This window comes from Engystomops pustulosus, chromosome 3 (genome assembly GCF_040894005.1).
Source record: "Engystomops pustulosus chromosome 3, aEngPut4.maternal, whole genome shotgun sequence".
In the NCBI taxonomy this organism is placed as follows: Eukaryota; Metazoa; Chordata; class Amphibia; order Anura; family Leptodactylidae; genus Engystomops; species Engystomops pustulosus.
The window spans coordinates 92,747,963-92,769,436 of record NC_092413.1 but is presented as its reverse complement, the minus strand read 5'-3'; the positions used below and the strand labels follow the sequence as shown (position 1 = coordinate 92,769,436).

At 41.2% G+C, this 21,474-nt stretch overlaps 1 protein-coding gene across 1 annotated transcript in view; it reads right to left on the bottom strand.

Moving 5' to 3' along the window:
- The window catches only part of MAP3K5 (mitogen-activated protein kinase kinase kinase 5), an 83,155-nt gene extending 62,182 nt beyond the window's left edge, over nt 1-20,973 (bottom strand). The window contains exons 1-2 of the mRNA XM_072141446.1: nt 20,245-20,973; nt 396-535 (exon numbers count right to left, since the gene is read on the bottom strand). Coding sequence (XP_071997547.1) covers nt 396-535; nt 20,245-20,662 — 558 coding nt within the window. The 5' untranslated portion in view covers nt 20,663-20,973. The remainder of the gene's footprint in view (nt 1-395; nt 536-20,244) is intronic.
- Between the last annotated feature and the right edge of the window lie 501 nt (nt 20,974-21,474).

Genomic DNA, 21,474 nt, shown 5'->3' with positions numbered 1-21,474 from the left:
TTTAGAGAGCTGCACGTAAAAAGTTTAATAGATAAACCATATTTATGCAAATGTTGTACTCCTCGACTAAAAATACTCCCCAAAAGTGCCAAGACGAGTATATTTACTCTGCCAGTGACTTCTGTCCAGTTTTATTTATTTTAATAGAAACAAATTTTCAGTTACAGCTGGCACTCGCATGGAAACATTTGCAGTTTTCACACGATGGATGAATTGCCATTTGGATAGCAGAAAACATTACTACTAGTCTAATCAGAAGCGACAACCAATGAGGCTTCAACAAAACTAACCTGTGAATGATTCACAGCCACATTTATCATCTAATTGGAAAGCAAACAATGGTCATTTTGTAACCCTACATGGTCTGTCAACACATTTTACTGGCTTTTTCTTACCTTGAGGGACTGCAGAGTTTCAGAGTTTGTGTCACAGTATAGGATGATATTATTGGCCATGCTAAAACTTTCTCTAACACCAAGGTGGTAGAACAGGGAAGGCTGACGAAACGCATCCGTCATTTCAACAACAGCAATATCTGCAATACACAGAAAAAGCAACAATTTTATCTACTAAACATATGATCTGAGTGTCAGATTAAAGCAATGTCTCCTTCACTTAATGTTCAAGTACAAAATCCACCACCCATCCCCCTCATGCGAGGACAAACAAACCAAGATTCCAGCAATTACAAGGCTTCTGAAAATCATGTCTTAATAAAAGAGCACTATGTGGTAAAATGTGTCTGAGGAATAAAGTCACATGCACAGCATTACAAAGGTAATATAAACACTCAAGAGTCAATTCCAAGTCTCCATGAAATACTCCATTGTTAGGAATACATAGGACATGTTATTTATTTCACAAAAATGTACATTACATAATGCAATTAATCTTATTATACTTTTTCACTTCAATCCTCCCCCTACCCACTTACATGGGACATGTGATTCTAATATGGTTTTCCCAAAGCAAAATCATCTCTTTTAAACTTGTATCACATGAGAAAGAACATACTGTTCAAAGATTGTGGTTGAGTACTGTAGGTATAATTTCCATAAAAAAAAAAAAAAAATCAAAAAAATCATGTCACCCAGTCAGCAGCACCAAGGGTTGAGGCCCCATGTGATCACCTTGCACACAAACCACTAAAGGGCCCAATTGCACTGGCTCATATGTTCATACAAACCTTCCTCCTACCTAGTAATGCAGCCCAATCTTCTGTCCTGGGGAACCCCGACTACCGTCCTGTAATTGGGTACTCAATGTTCCACAGGAGGAAGTAATGGGCTTCTCACCAGTATGCCAAATCCTCAATAACTAGATAATTCTTTGCTAAAATGTACATACTATAAACTGTAAGCCCTGTCCTGCCCATGTTATACCTCCACACTCAAGTGCACCGATGTCTTAGAATTAGGGGAATATAATGACTGAGACAGACATTTATTTTTCCTACATATATACAGTAACAAACCCCATTTCTATTCGACATTTCTCAGAGTGTAAGAAACAAAGCTGTATTCATGGGAATCTGAACGGTGACATTCAGAAACGTGCAGAAAACACTGATGACAGAGCACTATGATAATGACTAAGACTTCCTGTCAAGCCAGAGGATACCAGAAATAGCGGCTTGTAAACAAAGTTTTACAGCTGGTGCAATACCGAAATCTACTCTAAACGCTACCATCCATTATGTTTGCTTTCATATTCCTCCCAACCTAACATGTCAATAAGCAAAACATGGCGGGTCCAGAGACACATTGCAAAAAAAAAAGTGTGTCCATTGTGTATACTTCAAGGAAAAGTACAACTCAGGTCATCAGAGTATTAAATATAATATGATTAGGTACAGGCGGTCCCCTACTTAAGGACACCTGACTTACAGACAACCCATAGTTACAGACAGCCCCCTCTGACCTCTGGTGAAGCTCTCTGAATGCTTTATTATAGTCCCATATTGCAATAATCAGCTGTAAGGTGTCTGTAATGAAGCTTTATTGATAATTCTTGGTCCAATTACAGCAAAAAATGTTTAAACTCCAATTGCCACTGGGGCCAAAATTTTTTTGGTCTGGATCTACAATTATAAAATAAACAGTTTTGACTTGCATACAAATTCAACAAATTCAACTTAAGAACGAACCTCTGGACCCCATCTTGTATGTAACCTGGGGACTGCCTGTATTCCACTGCTCAAAAAAATAAGGGAACACTAAATTATCACATTCTAGATCTCAATAGATGAAATATTACAGTTGCAATGCTTTATTGCATTGAGAACAATAAAACATAAAAATGAATTAATGAAGATCAAATTTAATATGTCTCAATATGGATTGATACTCAAAATCAAAATGGAAAATTTTATTTCAAACAAACTTCAGTGGCAATGAGTCTCCGTAGTGTATGTGACCTCCATGTGCTTGTATGACCTCCATACAACACCTGGGCATGCTCCTAATGTGGTGACGAATGTCCTCCTTAGGGTTCTCCTCCCAGACCTTGATTTGATCAGTTGTCAACTTCTGAACAGTGTGGTGTAACAAGGCCTTGGTGGATGGAAGATAACCCAGATGTGATTGGTGGGATTCCGGTCTGGGGATCAGGAAGGCCAGCCAATAGATTTATAGAATACCAGTACATAGAATGCCTTCATCATGCAGGACCTGCTGACACACTACTGCCTAGCTTTGTCATGCATCAGAAGGAACCCAGGGTTCATTGTACTTACATATGGTCTCACATCATGGATCGATCTATGGATAGCTCATGGAGGGCTGTGCAGCCCCCCCAAATAAATGCCTCCATACCTCATTACTCACCCACTGCCAAACTGGTCATGCTGGTGAATGCTGCATGCAGCAGAACATTGCCGTCTGCGGTGTCTCTATAAGTTGTCACTTGTGCTCAGTGTGAACCTGCTCTGATGGAGGTTTGTGCCCTGATGGAGGTCATTTTGCAGGGCTCTGTCACTGCTCTGCTCCTGTTCTTCCTTGCATAAAGGAGGTGATGCTAGGTTGTTGCCCTCCTACGGCCCCCTCCTCGTCTTCTGGTATCTGTTCCATGATCTAGACACTATGCTTAAAGACATAGTTAAACTTCTTGCCACTACTCGCATAGATGTGCTATTCTAGTTTAGCTACACTACCGGAGCAACTTCTGTGGGTTGTAGACACCACCTCATGCTACTTTTAGGGATGAGAGCAATGACAAAAAAAAATCAAAAAGTGACCAACAACAGCCAAAAACAATGAGAACAGAGATATGGTCTGTGGTCACCAACGACAGAACTCCTTTAGAGGGAATCATTTCTACCGGTTGTCCATTCCATTTGTTCAGAAGGAGAAATTCATTCATAACAGGTTGATTTCACAGACGTGTGATTGTCTTGGAGTTAAATTGTGTTGCTTAAGCATTCCCTTTATCTTTTTGATCAGTGCATGTTCTTTGCTACATGTTTGGTTTTTGACCCTAGTGTTTATATAGATTGAATTTTTGACTTAATAGACAAAAGCTATGTTTTTACCGTTTCATGCCCCAAATGGGATTCCCCCCATGTATTGATGACATTATCCTTAGGGTATTTCATAAACACTTGATAGATAGTACCCACACCGATCTCATGAAGGGGTGTACTGCAGCAGGGCCATAAGGAAAGAGATGCATAGCTACTCTACATTCAAGTCTGAATGGAGGCAGCAAAATCAGAGATGGAACTCAAATCTTTCAAGTATGTATGACATATGCTAAGGATACGTTAAAGATACCTTTCATAGGCAAATCCCTTTAAAGCTTTCCATACATATTCTGGACTGCTATAACCAATAACTGGCCTCAGTGGTGATCCCAGCATCTATGGCTCATGTGTAAAGTATTGGTCACTACTGCATTTCCAGCACATCAAGTGCAAGTAAAGAGAACCGTGTGGTAGAAGGGTAGCAGCAAAGGATGGTCATTCCGCTCTTAAGAATTGACTTTTTAAAATCCTGGACCACTCCTGTTACTGAAATAAAGCACAGAGTTACACTCACCGGCCACTTTATTAGGTACTCCTGTCCAACTGCTCGTTAACACTTAATTTCTAATCAGCCAATCACATGGCGGCAACTCAGTGCATTTAGGCATGTAGACATAGTCAATCTCCTGCAGTTCAAACCGAGCATCAGTATGGGGAAGAAAGGTGATTTGAGTGCCTTTGAACGTGGTATGGTTGTTGGTGCCAGAAGGGCTGGTCTGAGTATTTCAGAAACCGCTGATCTACTGGGATTTTCACGCACAACCATCTCTAGGGTTTACAGAAAATGGTCCGAAAAAGAAAAAATATCCAGTAAGCGGCAGTTCTGTGGGCGGAAATGCCTTGTTGATGCCAGATGTCAGAGGAGAATGGGCAGACTGGTTCGAGCTGATAGAAAGGCAACAGTGACTCAAATCGCCACCTGTTACAACCAAGGTAGGCAGAAGAGCATCTCTGAACGCACAGTACGTCGAACTTTGAGGCAGATGGGCTACAGCAGCAGAAGACCACACCGGGTGCCACTCCTTTCAGCTAAGAACAGGAAACTGAGGCTACAATTTGCACAAGCTCATAGAAATTGGACAGTAGAAGATTGGAAAAACGTTGCCTGGTCTGATGAGTCTCGATTTCTGCTGCGACATTCGGATGGTAGGGTCAGAATTTGGCGTCAACAACATGAAAGCATGGATCCATCCTGCCTTGTATCAACGGTTCAGGCTGGTGGTGGTGGTGTCATGGTGTGGGGAATATTTTCTTGGCACTCTTTGGGCCCCTTGGTACCAATTGAGCATCGTTGCAACGCCACAGCCTACATGAGTATTGTTGCTGACCATGTCCATCCCTTTATGACCACAATGTACCCAACATCTGATGGCTACTTTCAGCAGGATAATGCGCCATGTCATAAAGCGGGAATCATCTCAGACTGGTTTCTTGAACATGACAATGAGTTCACTGTACTCAAATGGCCTCCACAGTCACCAAATCTCAATCCAATAGAGCATCTTTGGGATGTGGTGGAACGGGAGATTCACATCATGGATGTGCAGCCAACAAATCTGCGGCAACTGTGTGATGCCATCATGTCAATATGGACCAAAATCTCTGAGGAATGCTTCCAGCACCTTGTTGAATCTATGCCACGAAGAACTGAGGCAGTTCTGAAGGCAAAAGGGGGTCCAACCCGTTACTAGAATGGTGTACCTAATAAAGTGGCCGGTGAGTGTATATGTATTAACATGTCAGGAATGGTCAAGGTCACATATAAGCAATCCTTGTCAAACTAACTCCGAAGAGTATGCCATATGAACACCACCAAGAAACCGTACAGGTAGGAGGCCACCGAGAGGCCAGTTTATTTACAGTCTATAAACCTCATAATAAAAAGCTAGTGTGGGGGGAACAAGAGCCTGAAGAACATAGGGTTGGGCCACAGAAGGAAGATAAAGTTAGTAACTAAAGAAAGATCATAGAATAAACTTGTAGTGCAAAAGAAGAGCACTAACACACAGTATAACTGAATGCCTTTACTTGCTTTGTTTGTATACTAAAACCTTTCTACTGTTTACAGCAAACAGGGTCCTTAGGCATACCACAGTCATGGACTTCTATTGCTCCCCATGTGTCCATGGAGGCCTGCTATGATTTCATTTGATCAGATACATTTGGGGTAGATTTTGCAAATGTTAGTGGATAAAGAACTTCTGATGACATCACCCTGGTCACACGACATGAAGTGCTGAATGGTAAGAAAGAGGCATGTGGCGGAGCCCATACACAATAGATCATCAAGTCAGTCCTGATGAAGCAACCACAGTGGCTGTAAAAATAGTTCAATATAAGTTATGGATAAGGATTAGCTGAAGCTCAACCTGCGCCTGCCGCCCATACTGCAGTAACTGATAAAATTCTGCATCTGCTGTACACTATGAGTCATCATTTACACAGGTGGTTTCACAGCAATTCAACCAAGGAATAGACATAGTTCTACAAGGAGCAAGATTCAGGCCAAATAAGACACTTTTTCTAGCACCACAGATATTCTCAGGAGCCGTCCATGTAAATAACAAGACAGAGATTCAATGTGGTTTCTGAATTCTCAAGATTTGCCAGGCAACCTCTGAACATTTCAGACAGTGCCCTCAGTGGAGGGCATATATATTATATCTCAATTGTGTGACCTCCACATTTTACAGTCACAGTACTAAGCCAAATAGCTTTGCAGGTCTTTTCATATGCTGGTATGTTTAATCCACCCCACAGACAGGGCTGAAGTGACTTGTGATTATACATCTTGGGGGAAGGACTGAAGCACCGAAAAGCGTATGTCCTCTTACAAGTAGTGAGATGCAAACAATGGATTTGTACTCAGAAGGCTAAAGTCCAAAACTTTAGTAATATAGTATCATAGTATCATAGTATATAAGGCTGGAAGGAGACGCAAGTCCATCAAGTCCAACCTTCAAGAATTAAATAAATGTTTTATCCCCATAACCCGTGATATTTTTTCTCTCCAGAAAGTCATCCAGGCCTCTCTTGAACATGTACATAGAGTCGGCCATAACAACCTCCTGCGGCAGAGAGTTCCATAGTCTCACTGCTCTTACAGTAAAGAACCTTTGTCTATGGTGATGGTAGAATCGCCTCTCCTCTAGGCGTAGAGGATGCCCCCTTGTCCTGGTCACAGGCCTAGGTATAAAAAGATCTTTGGAGAGATCCTTGTACTGTCCGTTCAGGTATTTGTACATTGTAATGAGGTCTCCCCTCAGTCGTCTTTTTTCTAAACTGAATAATCCCAAATTTTGTAATCTGTCATTGTATTCTAGTCCCCCCATTCCCCTAATAATCCTGGTTGCTCTCCTCTGCACCCGTTCCAGCTCTACTATATCCTTTTTATATACTGGTGCCCAAAACTGTACACAATATTCCATGTGTGGTCTGACCAGGGATTTGTATAAGGGCAGAACTATGTCTTTATCATGAGAATCTATTCCCCTCTTGATACATCCCATTATTTTATTTGCTTTAGCAGCAGCCGCCTGGCTCTGGTCACTAAAATTAAGTTTACCATCCACCAATACGCCCAAGTCCTTTTCAGCTTCAGTTTTACTAAGTAATTGACCGTTTAGAACATAATTATACTTTTTGTTTCCATGGCCCAAGTGCATAACTTTACATTTATCTACATTAAACCTCATCAACCATTTCTCTGCCCATCCCTCAAGCTTCCACAAATCCCTCTGTAATGCTAAACTATCGACCTCAGTATTTATTACTTTACACAGCTTAGTATCATCTGCAAATATTGAAACTTGACTGTGTAAACCCACTACAAGGTCATTAATAAAAATATTAAAAAGAAGTGGCCCCAATACTGACCCCTGTGGCACTCCACTGGTAACATCAACCCAATCTGAGAATGTGCCATTAATGACCACCCTCTGTTTTCTATCACTAAGCCAATTACTTACCCAGATACACAGATTTTCTCCTATTCCCAGCAGTCTCATTTTATATACCAACCTTTTATGTGGCACGGTGTCAAATGCCTTTGAAAAGTCCAGATATACAACATCCACAGCGTCCCCCAGATCCAGTCTTGAACTTACCTCCTCGTAGAAACCAATCAGATTAGTCTGACAGGACCGATCTCTCATAAACCCATGCTGACGCTGGGTTATAAGGTTGTGCACAGTGAGATACTCCAGGATAGCATCTCTAATAAACCCCTCAAATATTTTCCCCACCACAGCAGTTAGACTTACGGGTCTGTAGTTTCCAGGATCGCTATTTGATCCTTTTTTGTATATTGGTACCACATTTGCTATGCGCCATTCCTGTGGAACATAACCAGTCCTCAGTGAATCTTCAAATATTAAAAATAACGGTCTGTCTATCACCGTACATAATTCATGCATGTAAAAGCGAGCCAAGAAGTAGATCAACAATAGTATAGGCCAGTTGCGTAACTGGGAGAGGCAGTGCCCCATAGCAAACTTCTGAATGGGGCCCCACTTACCCCTTAAAAATATACATACAGCTTATACACACATACATACAATACCATATACCAGTGATGGCGAACCTTTTAGAGACCGAGTGCCCAAACTACAACTGAAATCCACTTATTTACCATTAAGTGCCAACATGAAATTTTAAACAGTAACTTCTTGCTACCTGTTCTTTAATATCTTTCAATTGTGTCGGCCGCCTGAGGCCACCAGTTCAAAGAAGGAGGACAAATTCAGATTATCATTGTAGCTTCTCTCCAGGGTCTCTCTATAAAGGAAGAATGGTCAGGTCCAGCATGATGACCTCCAAAGATAATGCAGTTCTGTCAAAACCTTCTCACTTTTGCCACAGTTCCAAACAGCCAACGAAGTGTCGAATAGCGCTGATAGCAGCATCTCTTAATTTGCCTGGGACTGCAGGATTCAGTGTTTGGTGAACTCTGTCCTGGGTTGATGGCCTGGGTGCCCATAGAAAGGGCTCTGAGTGCCACCTCTAGCACCCGTTCCATAGGTTCGCCACCACTGCCATATACATTCATGCATCATATACACAGACATACAGCAAATATAAATCACAATTATACACATACAGCATATTCACATGCAATAACCCAGATGCCGAGGCCCCCTGACGATGTGGGACCCATAGCAGCTTCTATGGCTGCTACCCCTGTAGTTACGGGATGATTTTTGGAAAAAAAAAAATGATATTTTGTGAAAATTTGGAAAAATTCTTGATTTTAGTAATTCTAAATGTTCTACTTTTGATAACTTGATAACTAACATTTACAAGTGCTTCTGCTTTACTGCTTTAGGTTGACAGGTTTTTTTATGCGTCCACTAATTTTTGTGGAATATTATGTTGCTTAGAACTCTAGGTGATTTTTCACAAAAAAAAAAAATATATATACACAATCATACTTTTGAGGGACCTGATCAACTTTCAAGTCACTTTGAGAGGCCTAAATAATAGTAAAACCCCATAAATTACTGAATTTTAGAAACAATGCCCCTTAATGTATGTAAAACGACTTTTTTTTTAAGTTTGTTAACCCTTTAATTGTTTCATAGGGGTTAAAACAAAATCAGGTGCAATTTTGAAATTATTATTTTTTGAGCTAAATGAAGGTATTTTTCAAAAAATCTACCCATTCTCAGTGGATAAAAAAACATTCCACAAAGTTTGATAACCAATACCTTCCAACTGTGTTAATAACAGGTATGTGGTGATAAAATGGACACATGTCATGGCATTGAAGGGAATGTGTGCCATTCAGAGCAGATTTGCATTGTCATTTTTTAAAGGCTATTTTGACATACTAGGGCTTATTTGAGGGCTGTGATGAACTTTAACCGGTTAAGGACCGGGCCCTTTCCCGTTTTTTCATTTCCATTTTTCACTCCCCACCTTCAAAAATCTATAACTTTTTTATTTTTACACGTAAAAAGCTATGTGACAGCTCGTTTTTTGCGTAACAAATTGCACTTCATAGTGATCGCATTGAATATTCCATGCCATGTACTGGGAAGCGGGAAAAAAATTCCAAATGCAGTAAAAATGGTGAAAAAACGCATTTGTGTCATATTCTTGTGGGCTTGGATATTACGGCTTTCACTGCACGCCACAAATGACACATCTAATTTATTCTTTGGGTCAGTACGATTACAGGGATACCAAATTTGTATAGGTTTTATAATGTTTTCATACATTTACAAAAATTAAAACCTTGTGCTTATAACTTTTCCATACTTCGTTGTATGGAGTTGAGGGTGGTGTCATCTTTTGCGACTTTTGATGATGTTTTCAATGATATTATTTTTAGGACTGTACGACCTTTTGATCACTTTTTATAGAATTTTTAATTTTTTTTGAAATGGCAAAAAAGTGCCAGTTTTGACTTTGGACGCGATTTTCCGTTACGGGGTTAAACGCAGTGAAAAACCGTTAATATATTTTGATAGATCAGGCATTTTCGGACGCGGCGATACCTAATGTGTTTATGATTTTTACTGTTTATTTATATTTATATCAGTTCTAGGGAAAGGGGGGTGATTTGAATTTTTAGGTTTTTTATTATAATTTTTTTATAATTTTTTTTTATTTTTACTATTTTTCAGACTCCCTAGGGTACTTTAACCCTAGGTTGTCTGATCGATCCTACCATATACTGCCATACTACAGTATGGCAGTGTATGGGGATTTTACTCCTCAGACATTAACTAAACAAGTGAATTGGATCTGCTCCCCAAATGTCATTCACCTGTTCAGTTCATGTCTTTCACCTGATAAATTGACAAAACTGCACCTAAAACCCCTCAAAACTGATTGCGATGCAGTTTTAACTATTCCACCTGTACCACTATCTACTTCAATCCCCTTTGTACACCACTCACACACACATGCTTGAAAATGCCTTTATTGATACTGTGAAACGTTGCATGTTTTTCATGGTGGAATAAAGCCAATACCTTTTTCACTATACGGAGTGCTGCTTTATCGCTATTTTTACCACTCACACACACTATATTTTAAGTAACCAAGAAGAAAGCCTATTGTTCTTCCTTACAAGAAGGAAGAAGTAATCCAACAAAATAGCACAAGTTTACACAATATAGGTAGTAGCAAAATATAAATTTTATTGTGGAAAAAGTAACAAATGCTGGTTAAAAAAATGGCCCCACCCCAGGGGGTACACAAGACAATGTTGTTGTGGCTGTGACGCGCGTCGGGGCCGTTGTCTTCCAGGCAGCGATCAGCGTATATATGGGTAAGCCCACTATTTTACCTATGTTTACCACTTTTCATTGTTATTTGTTTACTGTAACTTGTCAATGCTTCCCATTAGTATCACATATGTGTTAACAGCCACTGATGCCTCATTGTATATCTATAGAGTGTAAACACATCTATACTAGTCTGATCTGCTGTTTGGCATACAACATTGCCTTGTGTCCCCCCTGCGGTGGGGCCATTTTTTTAACCAGCATTTGTTACTTTTTCACAATAAAATTTATATTTTGCTACTACCTATATTGTGTAAACTTGTGCTATTTTGTTGGATTACTTCTTCCTTCTTGTAAGGAAGAACAATAGGCTTTCTTCATGATAACCAACAAGCTACATGGTGTTAAATCATATAGGGACATATGTAAATTGTAATACACCTATATGGTACGATATACAAGCTGTCCTCTTTTCCCCCTATCTTTGGTTCGTTCAACCTTATTGTTACTTTAAGTAACCATACTAACTTATTTCTTGCTTCACAACAGAACAATGTGAAGGTTCGCTGTCTTGGGGTTGTGCTGGACTCTGACATCTCCTTTGCAAGGCATATTTAATCTCTTGGTGGCTCTTGCCGTATGCATCTCAGAAACATCTCCAGAATCTGTCGATTTCGGACAACACCTCTAAAATGCTAATTGTTGCTCTGATTCACTACTAGACTACTGTAAATCCCTACTAATTGGTCTTCCACTCGTTAAACTCTCTCCTCTACAATAAATTCTTAATGCAGCAGCCAGGATTGTCTTTTGGAGCCAAAGCTACACGGATGTCTCCAGTTTGTGCCAATCATGGCTGCCCATCTCCTTCTGAATTCACTTTGAAATAATAACCCTCATCCACAAAGGTCTGCATAATGCTGCACCTCCCTTTGTAAACGCAAATGTTCACATCAATTAAATTAGGCAAATCTATCCTTAGCTGTTGCAGTGCGTTTTAAACCACATGCACTAAAACGCCACATGTGATTGCAAACACACAGGCCAAAATTAATGTTTGCAAGATTGAAAACTTGAAAGATATATGTATTAAATAGATCTGATCCAAATGCACAGAATGTTACAGTTCCAGACAGTTAACCAATAAATGTGGAGATTTCTTGCCTTGCCATCGACAGAAGATACTGTGGGAAAAGTGGTCACATTTGCTTAATTTCAACTTACCCAGAGATACGTTTGCACTTGGGCTGTTTGCCAGCAAGAAATTGTTCCCAAAATCAGTGGATATTATGAAATGGACCCACACTATTAATAATAAAATGGTAGTCTTGCAATAACACAGGTCCCAACAGATAGGAAGCGATTGCTGGGTCCATAGAAACAATGCTGTGTGTCGGTTTTCAACAACAATGACTAAGCAGCTTTGTCCACTAAGCATGTGGCTGAGCCTCCACAATGACTCAGCTATCTGAAGAAATACACTGTTCATTACAACCGTCTGATGTAATATTCATAGAGTCTATACCACATAAGAAAACAAGACATCAGCGCTGAACTATGGATAACAGTTTCTCTGCTTGTGTGGAACATGTGTGCAAGTTGTAGATCTTATTTCCCTGGTCTAGCTTTTTTTAGAGGTGTTATGGCCATCTATCCTGCCAGACAAGTTCTCAGCAAATAAAGTGGATAATGGTTCCAAGAGAAGTAAGTATCATGACGTCAGATGGTACAGAGTGGAGAGAGAAACTGAAAGCCGACACCAGATTATCCATTCTTGACCAATGAATACAAACTAATCCTCCTACTGCTTAAAAGGAGGTGCTTCATCATTAATTTTGTAGCCATTCCCAATTACATTTTATTTATCAAATTATAACACCCCCCCCCACACACACACACACACACACACGGTTATTGGGCCACCTGTTTTTGGGAAGAAGTCCTCAGGGGAGCTGTTACTAGCTGAGGGTGGTGGCACACGTGGTGTTTTTAACCCGTTTTTAAGCAGTCCGTTAAAAAACGCATGCATTTTTTGAAAACACATATGTTTTTTGACCGTTTTGCAATTATATTATTTAAGATAATTGGGAAAAAAGGTCAAAAACTGATGCGTTTTCAAAAAAGGCACCCGTTTTCAAAGCATTCACACTAACATATGCTTGCGTGGCCGTAGCTGGGCGTGCAGTGCGCTGAAGAAGAGGAGGGGTGAGCGCTCCCCTTTCCATAGAAAACTCAACAAAGCCATACACATGGAGAAAGATAGAGCCCGCTTTAAAACTTTTCCCCGTGCACGGTGCGGTATCATGTTGTGACCACGGTCTCAAACCACATGACAATTGAATGCACTTATTTTAACAGAACCTTGACACTAAGGTCACACGTTGCGTTTAACACTTGGTAAACGCAATTTTTAAAATGTGTACATTGTGTAAAGATTGCTTTTACAATTGCATCAACATTTCATTTGCGCAAAGACAACATAAGTGCCATGTATGAACACACCCTGAGGCTGGGTTCACATGTTGCGTCTTTTATGCGTTTTGAGAAGAGGAGCTTTGTCAGAACGCATATTCATTTTCACTGAAACGCCTGCATTCAGGAATGAACACCGGATGCCTTGCATTATTTACACACAAAACATTTGCATCAGGGTTTTTTTTTGTATATGGACTGAAATTATATATATTTAATATATTTTTCCTTTTAACTAAAAATATTGGTTTAATTTCATTAATTATAAGGAAAGAAATTAAAACATAAACAAGTGGTGAGATGCAAAGTAACAACAGACATCCTAGAGATTTGAAGAACTTACTATGTGCCAACCTCTCCCCTTATTGTCAAATTGCAATTTAACTTATTAAATATTATATGGATCTATAAAGAGATACATGGTGTGAAAAGAGCCTCATGTCTCCCAAGATACTTTTTATTTAATGAAAAGGATGCCATGGTATTATCAGACGCTGTATACCAAACTGTAAACCACAGAATTACGGCCCAACACCTTGACTTTTTTACTACTGATGTAGGACTACTAGAGCTGGTCACACCTATCTGACTGTCATAAGCAAGATCAGATCAGTTTTTGGTAAGCCAAGAACTGTCCGGAGTAACAAGATACAAAACCCAGAGGAAAAATGATGCTCAATCTACAAATTCTAAAACTTGCTAAACAGGTTTGTAACTCACAAGCCTCTCCATCCCCTCACCACAATAACACAAATATCTCACCCAACCCCCCTTCTCTCTTCCTTCACTTTTGTAATCTAGCAGCCGCAGGAAAAGCAAGGGTAGTGGAGACCTGCTCTGCTCATTGTAACTGCCTGTGAAGCTACAGCACTGAAGGGCTCTGGTAAGACCCCCAGGAGCCCTTCAGGCTTATTAGCATAATATAACTTTAAAAGTTGATTTTAAAAGAAAGGAGGCAATGGATAACTAATATAAGACCATTACCACAGTCTCAATGCCTGGAACTAGGTGTAGGTGTTCCTGGTTTATCATGATTGATTTTGATAGATTACCTTAAATGATAAAAGACGTATGCTCACAAACTCAGATATGGTCACACTACTGTTGATGCATAGACACACCCTACTGAAAAAGAGGAAAAGCACCGACTAGTTGTCAATACAGTCATAAATTTTCAAGAGGAACAAATTGATAAATAGGGAACGCGATAATGCAGAGTTCTAATGATACCCCAGAATAGTAATTTTATGTGGTAAATGTATATCTAGACATGTCAAAAGATCTTCTCATTTGTTTACAACGTAAGACAACATACACAATACGCAATATTGACTTTAAAAGTCTTCAGACATCGCTCATAAGATACATAACATCAAAAGTAAAACCAAATCATGATAACGTCTTTTGTTCCCTTCATTTAAACAGGGGAAAGAGAACCATCCCTGTAAGGAGACTGCCTTGCAGGTGTGTAGAGTCTTAGACCCCATGGATGCCCCAGTAAGAATTCTGGAAAAGTTATATGCAAATAAAATTTCCAGGAACAAAAAAGCTCCCAGTGAACCGGTCACCAGCATTCCTCCCTCCACAAATCACAAAGTGGTACAAAGAGCACCTTCATACATGTTCCAAGGGATTAGAGCCACCATTCATCTAAAAAAGACTTTTATTGATTCCTCTGTTGCAGTCCCAGAGGGGGGGAGCTGCATTATACAGTCAGGCATGGTGGCTGAGTGGGTAGCACTTCTACCTTGCAGCGCTGGGACCCTGGGTTCAAGTCCCACCCAGGTTAACATCTGGAAAGAGTTTGTATGTACTCTCCGTGTTTGCGTGGGTTTCCTCCGGCTCCTTCGGTTTTCCCCCCACACTCCAAAACATACTGGTAGGTTGTTTAGATTGCGAGCCCCATGGGATAAGGGACCAATTTGGTTAGCTCTGTGCAGCACTGCGTAATCTGTAGCCGCTATATAAATAAAGGAATTATTATTATTACAGTCAAACTACCCTGCTCTCCTTACTGGAAGGCTGAAGAGAATTCCTGAGGGTAGGTGTGGTGAAGGTGGGACAGACAGTGGTTGTGTGTGACTGGCTCTGTTACATAACTAAATCAGACCCTCTGTCACGGGTGCCCCTGCGATCCATGTCAAAAATCATGGGTACACCCGTGCTCCACTATGTGGCTTCCCGTGGCTATAGTCACACCCGTGGAACGACCTAGAGGCACCCCACCTCAGCAAGACCATCCCGCTTTGCGGCGGGCTCTGGCGAAGACCTGGGGCCACTTAGACTCTGGTCCCGGGTTGCGGCTAGTACCATCATCCCCCGCGGTGGTGCAGAGGGTCCACAGACTCTTTCCACAGAGACTCTCTGACGGTTCGCCCAGCCGAACAGTGACACCCTCAGGAAGACTCTGGCAAAGAGAAATAAACTTTTCACCCCTCCCTCAGAAATTCTCTTCAGCCTGACTAGCAGTGTCAGCGGTCGTCAGGAGAGTAGGGGAAGCTTGACTGTATACTGCAGCTTCCAGCCTCTATGACTGGAAGAATCTTAGAAGAATGGTAGCTCTAATCAGTGGAACATGTATAAGGACATCTAAATGGTACTGTTTGTGATTTGGTAGGGGGGTACCTTTTTACCTTCCCGGAGAACTTATCTGAATATTCCCCACGTAACAGAAGTTCAATAGCAAGAATCCTTACTAGAAAACTGCTAGCTTCTAAATAACTGTGAGAGCCAGATGTCATGAAACTTTCCTTGAAATATTCTGTTCCATGACAAACACCCTTCCTCCAACAGCAAAGAATTCCTAGAATCCAAGTATCTCAATCAACGCCATTACCTTGTAAAGACACAGAACAACTTCTTCTGTGTAAGGTACAGCAGCTGGAGCAGACAGTTCTCAGCCAATCAAAATCTAAACTTTACATGGAAAATGTGACTAAGCAATTTGTTCTAAGTTTACATAAGCTATTCTTGTCAAGAAAAAAAATAAGTAACAATAATAAAATGTTAAACATGCAAGGGTTATTTACTGCAGTTTATTTAAAATGTTACCATAGTAACAATAATAGGACAGAAAAGTAAAAATAAAATCTAAATAAAGGCAATGGAAGTGGTGCAAACAATACAAACAGAAGCCATTAAAATTGAAATAAATGGACTTTTTAATGAATTAATTAGAACTGTACTTGGCAAACTGAAGAGTCATCATTATTCAGAAGAATGGTATATCCCAAGAATAGGATATAAATATTTATCCTTGAAAACCCCTAGTGTTTGATCATAAGTCACATTTCAGCCTCTAGAAGACAATTGCCAATATTAAACAAGAAACGTTCCAAATTTGCCTGATAGTTCTCAGTCATAAAGGTATTTTCTGTCTTAGTACTTCCACCTTTCTTGACTTTTGACTACAGCGCATACCTGCTGACTTCATGAAATAGGGTCTCTTTCACAAAAGCATTTTTCATGGGCAAATTTGTGACAGGATTTACATTGCCCCATTGTCACACTGACCCATCACATTGTATGGGTTTTTCCAAACATGTTAGTGGAATACATTTTTCATTGGTCCACTGTTATAGAAAACAGACATATACTTTTTTTTTTGATGCACATAAAAAAACACATTGAAAACTGATCAAAAACATGCATGAAAAACTGACACATTGGAAATTATTTGACCGAAATCAAATGCAAAATAATCAGTTTTTAGCAAGCCAAATGCTAATAAAGAAGAAGTGTTAGTGCATCAAAGCAAGGAACTTCTCAAAAATGATAAAAGTGGCTTCAATGATTAAAGGGGTATTTCAAGTAAATCACGTCATGTCCCATCCAAACATTTTCTAGAACAGAACTATCTGTAGAAATGTAAGGAAGCCAAAAGCAATACATAAGGTATGTTTATATATGGTTCTGCCTCATTTTAGGTATATGGAAAAAGTCCAAAAGCAACTGTGCTATTTAACTGTGTACTAGCCTGGCCAGGCACTGGGAACTACAGCAAGTGCACGCCCAGTAGCCTCTGCAGTTAATTTACATATCACTAAAAGAAAGTATTTTTAACAAGTTAGGTTATGTTCCGGGATTATTAAAATTACAGATTAGGGCAGAGGCAGGCAGGAGTAATGTACAACAAGATCTACTTCTGCTGGTAGATTCCTCATGGCAAGTTTCCTTTAATAGTAAAAAACGCTTCTACACTTGGTAAAATCCACATCATTACCATAACACACTGAGCATCCTGTGGATCATGTAATGTTGAACAAATCTGGCTGGTTTTGGTTGGCATGGGGCCGGTTGTTATGACAGCGACGACCATGATGGCTGCCTTAACAGGCTCTGTGATGTGAATTTACAATATACTGCAATACTGTAGAGTTGCAGTATATTGAATAACTGATCAAATCCTCTGAGATTAAAGGGAACCTGTCACTAGGAATGTAATTTTTTTAGCTGGTGACAGGTTCCAGTAGCCTGTGTACACCTGTGTAAGTCTCCTCTCCTCCACACACATGCAGCTCCCGCACCCCTCCCCACTTCCTGTCATGTGCATTGAGCAGGCAGGGGAGGGAGGGGGATGGTGTGCAGGAGAGCACAGGCCCACACAGGCTGCAGATAAAAATCATATTCCAGGTTACAGGTTCAATTTAATTAAAAACCGCAACATAGTGAAGGATCCATCATATTACAGACCACTTACATTCGAGTTTGTTTAGTTTTTTGTTTGACATTTTGATTTTGACAGGGAACAGCACTAGTTATCATAATATCATAGTATATAAGGTGGAAAAAGACGCAAGTCCATCAAGTCCAACCTTTAAGAATTAAATAAATGTTTTATCCCCATAACCCGTGATAGTTTTGCTCTCCAGAAAGGCATCCAGGCCTCTCTTGAACATGTACATAGAGTCCGCCATAACAACCTCCTGCGGCAGAGAGTTCCATAGTTTCATTGCTCTCATTGTAAAAAATCCCTGTAATATGGCGTCCTTCAGTCGTCTTTTTTCTAAACTGAAAATCTGCATCCTAAACCCAAATGCAGATCTGGACACAGCATAAGGCTACATTCACACGAACGTATGGGGGACGTATATACGGTCGACGTATATACGGCCGATATACGTCCCCCATACACTCCTATGGGCACACGGCACCCTACGGGAGCGGTATGGTGCAGCACACGTGCGGCACCGTACCGTTCCGTACCCGGGAAAAAGATAGGACCTGTCCTATCTTTTCCCGTAATACGGGGCCGTGCGCCATAGGTTGCCATGGAGAGGGGCGGGGGTGAGCTGCGCTACGGTACGGTACGGGCGGGCAACGGCAGTGTGAATATAGCCTAACTCTTTTTATAGTGTAGGGTTATGAAAGTGGATGTAGTAACTACAAGAAGTTTTGTACCACAAATGCTAAACACAAGTAGCTGAAAAAAAACTGCTCCTTATGGCTCAGGCAAAAAGATGACATTTATTATCCAATTTTTGTTGTTTACATCACATTATATAGGAAGTCACCAATGTGTTACTCAATATGTGTGTGACAAAGGGCAGGATACAACAACTGGCACACTGCTGGCATGAGAACTACAAGGTTCTGTTTAAAAAGCTACATTCTCATGGAATTATTTTGGGCAGTATTATGTATCCACACCAGTGAGCCAAAACCAGAAAAAGAACAGACACAGAGAAACTACAAAATAGAAAGATTTGCACCTCTTCTGTATCTTGGATCCACTCCTGGTTTGGGATTTCACATGTTGATGCAGAATACTGCTGTGCATTCTCTGGAAAAAGCAATCCAGGGCAGACATCCATCAATTGTTAGAACATTCCTTCTTTTACTTAATATATTCTAAGACCAAGTGAGGACGACACATTTGCAGGCAAAACTTCCACTGCCTATTCCCCTGGAGAGGTATCCACATCACTTTATCTATTAAAAGTAAGGTTTTAACAGTCTATGGATGAGTTCCACATACTTTTCATTCTTTCTCTGTGCCACTGGAATGATCAACATGGGACCAACAGCCGTAGTTCACCGCAACTGTTATGTTTTCCACAACTAAAAGGTTGCAACCTCATCCTTAAGAGCCATGTTCACAGTATCAGCAGTATATCAGCAATCGGAGTGGCATGTCAAGGACCAATGATGAGGGAGTGGATATGATGGAGGGAGTGTGCTGAAAATGAGAACTGCATGACCCCCTTTGCCTGCAAGAAGGCAGTAGCACATCACAGGAAGTCCTGAGTCCTGGCACCCAGGGGTCACATAACTGTCTGGTCCCGACTGCTATACACAAAGTTTTCCAGGGTAAGCACTTTATAGTTGACCCCAGAAGGGTCTTGTACTTACCCAAGTAAACTTTTGTACAACCCCTTTAATGCATTTCTATGACATATAAATATTAAGGGGGAGATGTAATTGCCTTACCATTTGATCTCTGACAATAAGAAAAATTTAGCATACTGTATTGCCCTATCGCAGACACACGGCCAGACAAATCGCCAGCTTATTCACAACTATTTACTGTGCCAGAACGGTCCATAAGATTTCTACAAATCTCATTAACATGCTGTTATAAAAAAACTGCAGTGTAAAATTATTTGCACATATGGAATCCACAGCAGATGCAAACCTGATACAGCTGTGGATCCAAGGTGCAGATCTGTAATACAAAGACGATAGCCCAACACCTTTGGGTTCTCCAGCAACATCAAGTTTTCCCGACAACTTGTTGATCGTAGCAGTAATGAACAGGGGTCTGTAGCACCCCCTAATGAATACAGCAGCTGAATGCACATGTTCCTGCTGCTGGATTCATCTCCATGGAGCAGTTACAGATAGTAATTGTCTATTTCCCTGTGGGAAACCTTGATTTTGCTGGACAAGCCCGTTATGGAATGTCTAGGAATACTAGGAATGTCTAACTTACTGGCCAGAAACCTGGGAACAAGTGAATTTAGTAAGTGAATTTAGATGGGAATTGTAGTAGGTAATGACAAGCTAGAGAACTGTACTCACCTGCATTATAGAAGCGATCCAGCACGGTGGTCTCTCCAAAGTCCAGCTTACCGAATTGTAGCGTGTCTAATGTTGCCCCCTGGCTCTCGCACGCCTCCTGTAGGCTGTGTAGGGCAGCGTTCTCACAAGCCTGCAGCCCGGAGCTGCCCTCATTGATAACGTACACCACAGTTATACTGCGGCTGTTAGCGGAGCTCCCGGCGGGGGTGAAGCCCTTGGTGCACCGGCCTGCAGGAGCTGCCCCGCCACCCGCATGTATGTAGTCTTCGTGCCAGAAGCTGCCAGCTGCGGGGAGCCGGCCGCCAGGACCTGCTGCGGCTCCCTGCTGCCTAGGGCCAGTCCTCTCCTCGTACATGGCGGGCTGGGGCAGCGGGGATACTGGCACCGAGAAGGTGATGCCTTCACTGCTGTCGCTCATGTTTCCTCTTCAGTATCAGGAGGAAGGGGACTTGCAAGTTACCGAGAAAGCTTCCTCTCCTTCAGCTGCACAGCGCAACTCCCTGTAGGTCCTGCCGCCTCCGGTGCACTGCGCTCACCCTCCGGGTCACCTGCAGCCCCTCGTCATAGTGCGGGGGCTTGTGTACCTGCCCCGGTGACTACACCCTCCCGCCTGTTGCTACAGTGGGGATTTCTATGTTATGTCTATGGCCCCTGGTGCCTGCATGTCACACGCCTGCCCAGTGGGCGGGATAGGAACACGTTACACGCTGCGGGCGAGAACTTCTTACACAAGACCGAGGAAGGAACTTGTCAGGGGTCCGGCCCTACACTCCTCCTTATCACTCCATGGCCCCTCATCAATATGCTTAAACTTCAAGCTATAAATATCAAATGTCGCAACATGTGTTTGTGTGTGTGGATTATTCTACATTTACATTCACTTCCTTACTTCTACACACAGGGAAGTGACTGGCATATGCACAAATGAGCTGACACCAGTTCTTAGTGCCAAGGCGGTATCATTTATCAGATTCCTCCTTTCTACAATATCGTTCACAGATTCGCTATAAATAACGGAAGCTCCACTGAAGTTTTTGGAAAATGAAGGTAACTGGAACCTCCAGTTACCTCTCACACTCCAAAAAATACTGGTAGGTGATTAGATTGTGAGCCCCAATTGGGGACAGGGACTGATCTGGCAAACTGTGTGCAGCGCCGCGTAATCTGTGTGCACTATATAAAGGAATTATTATTATTATTATTATGGAAGACTTTCCATTTGAAGTTTCC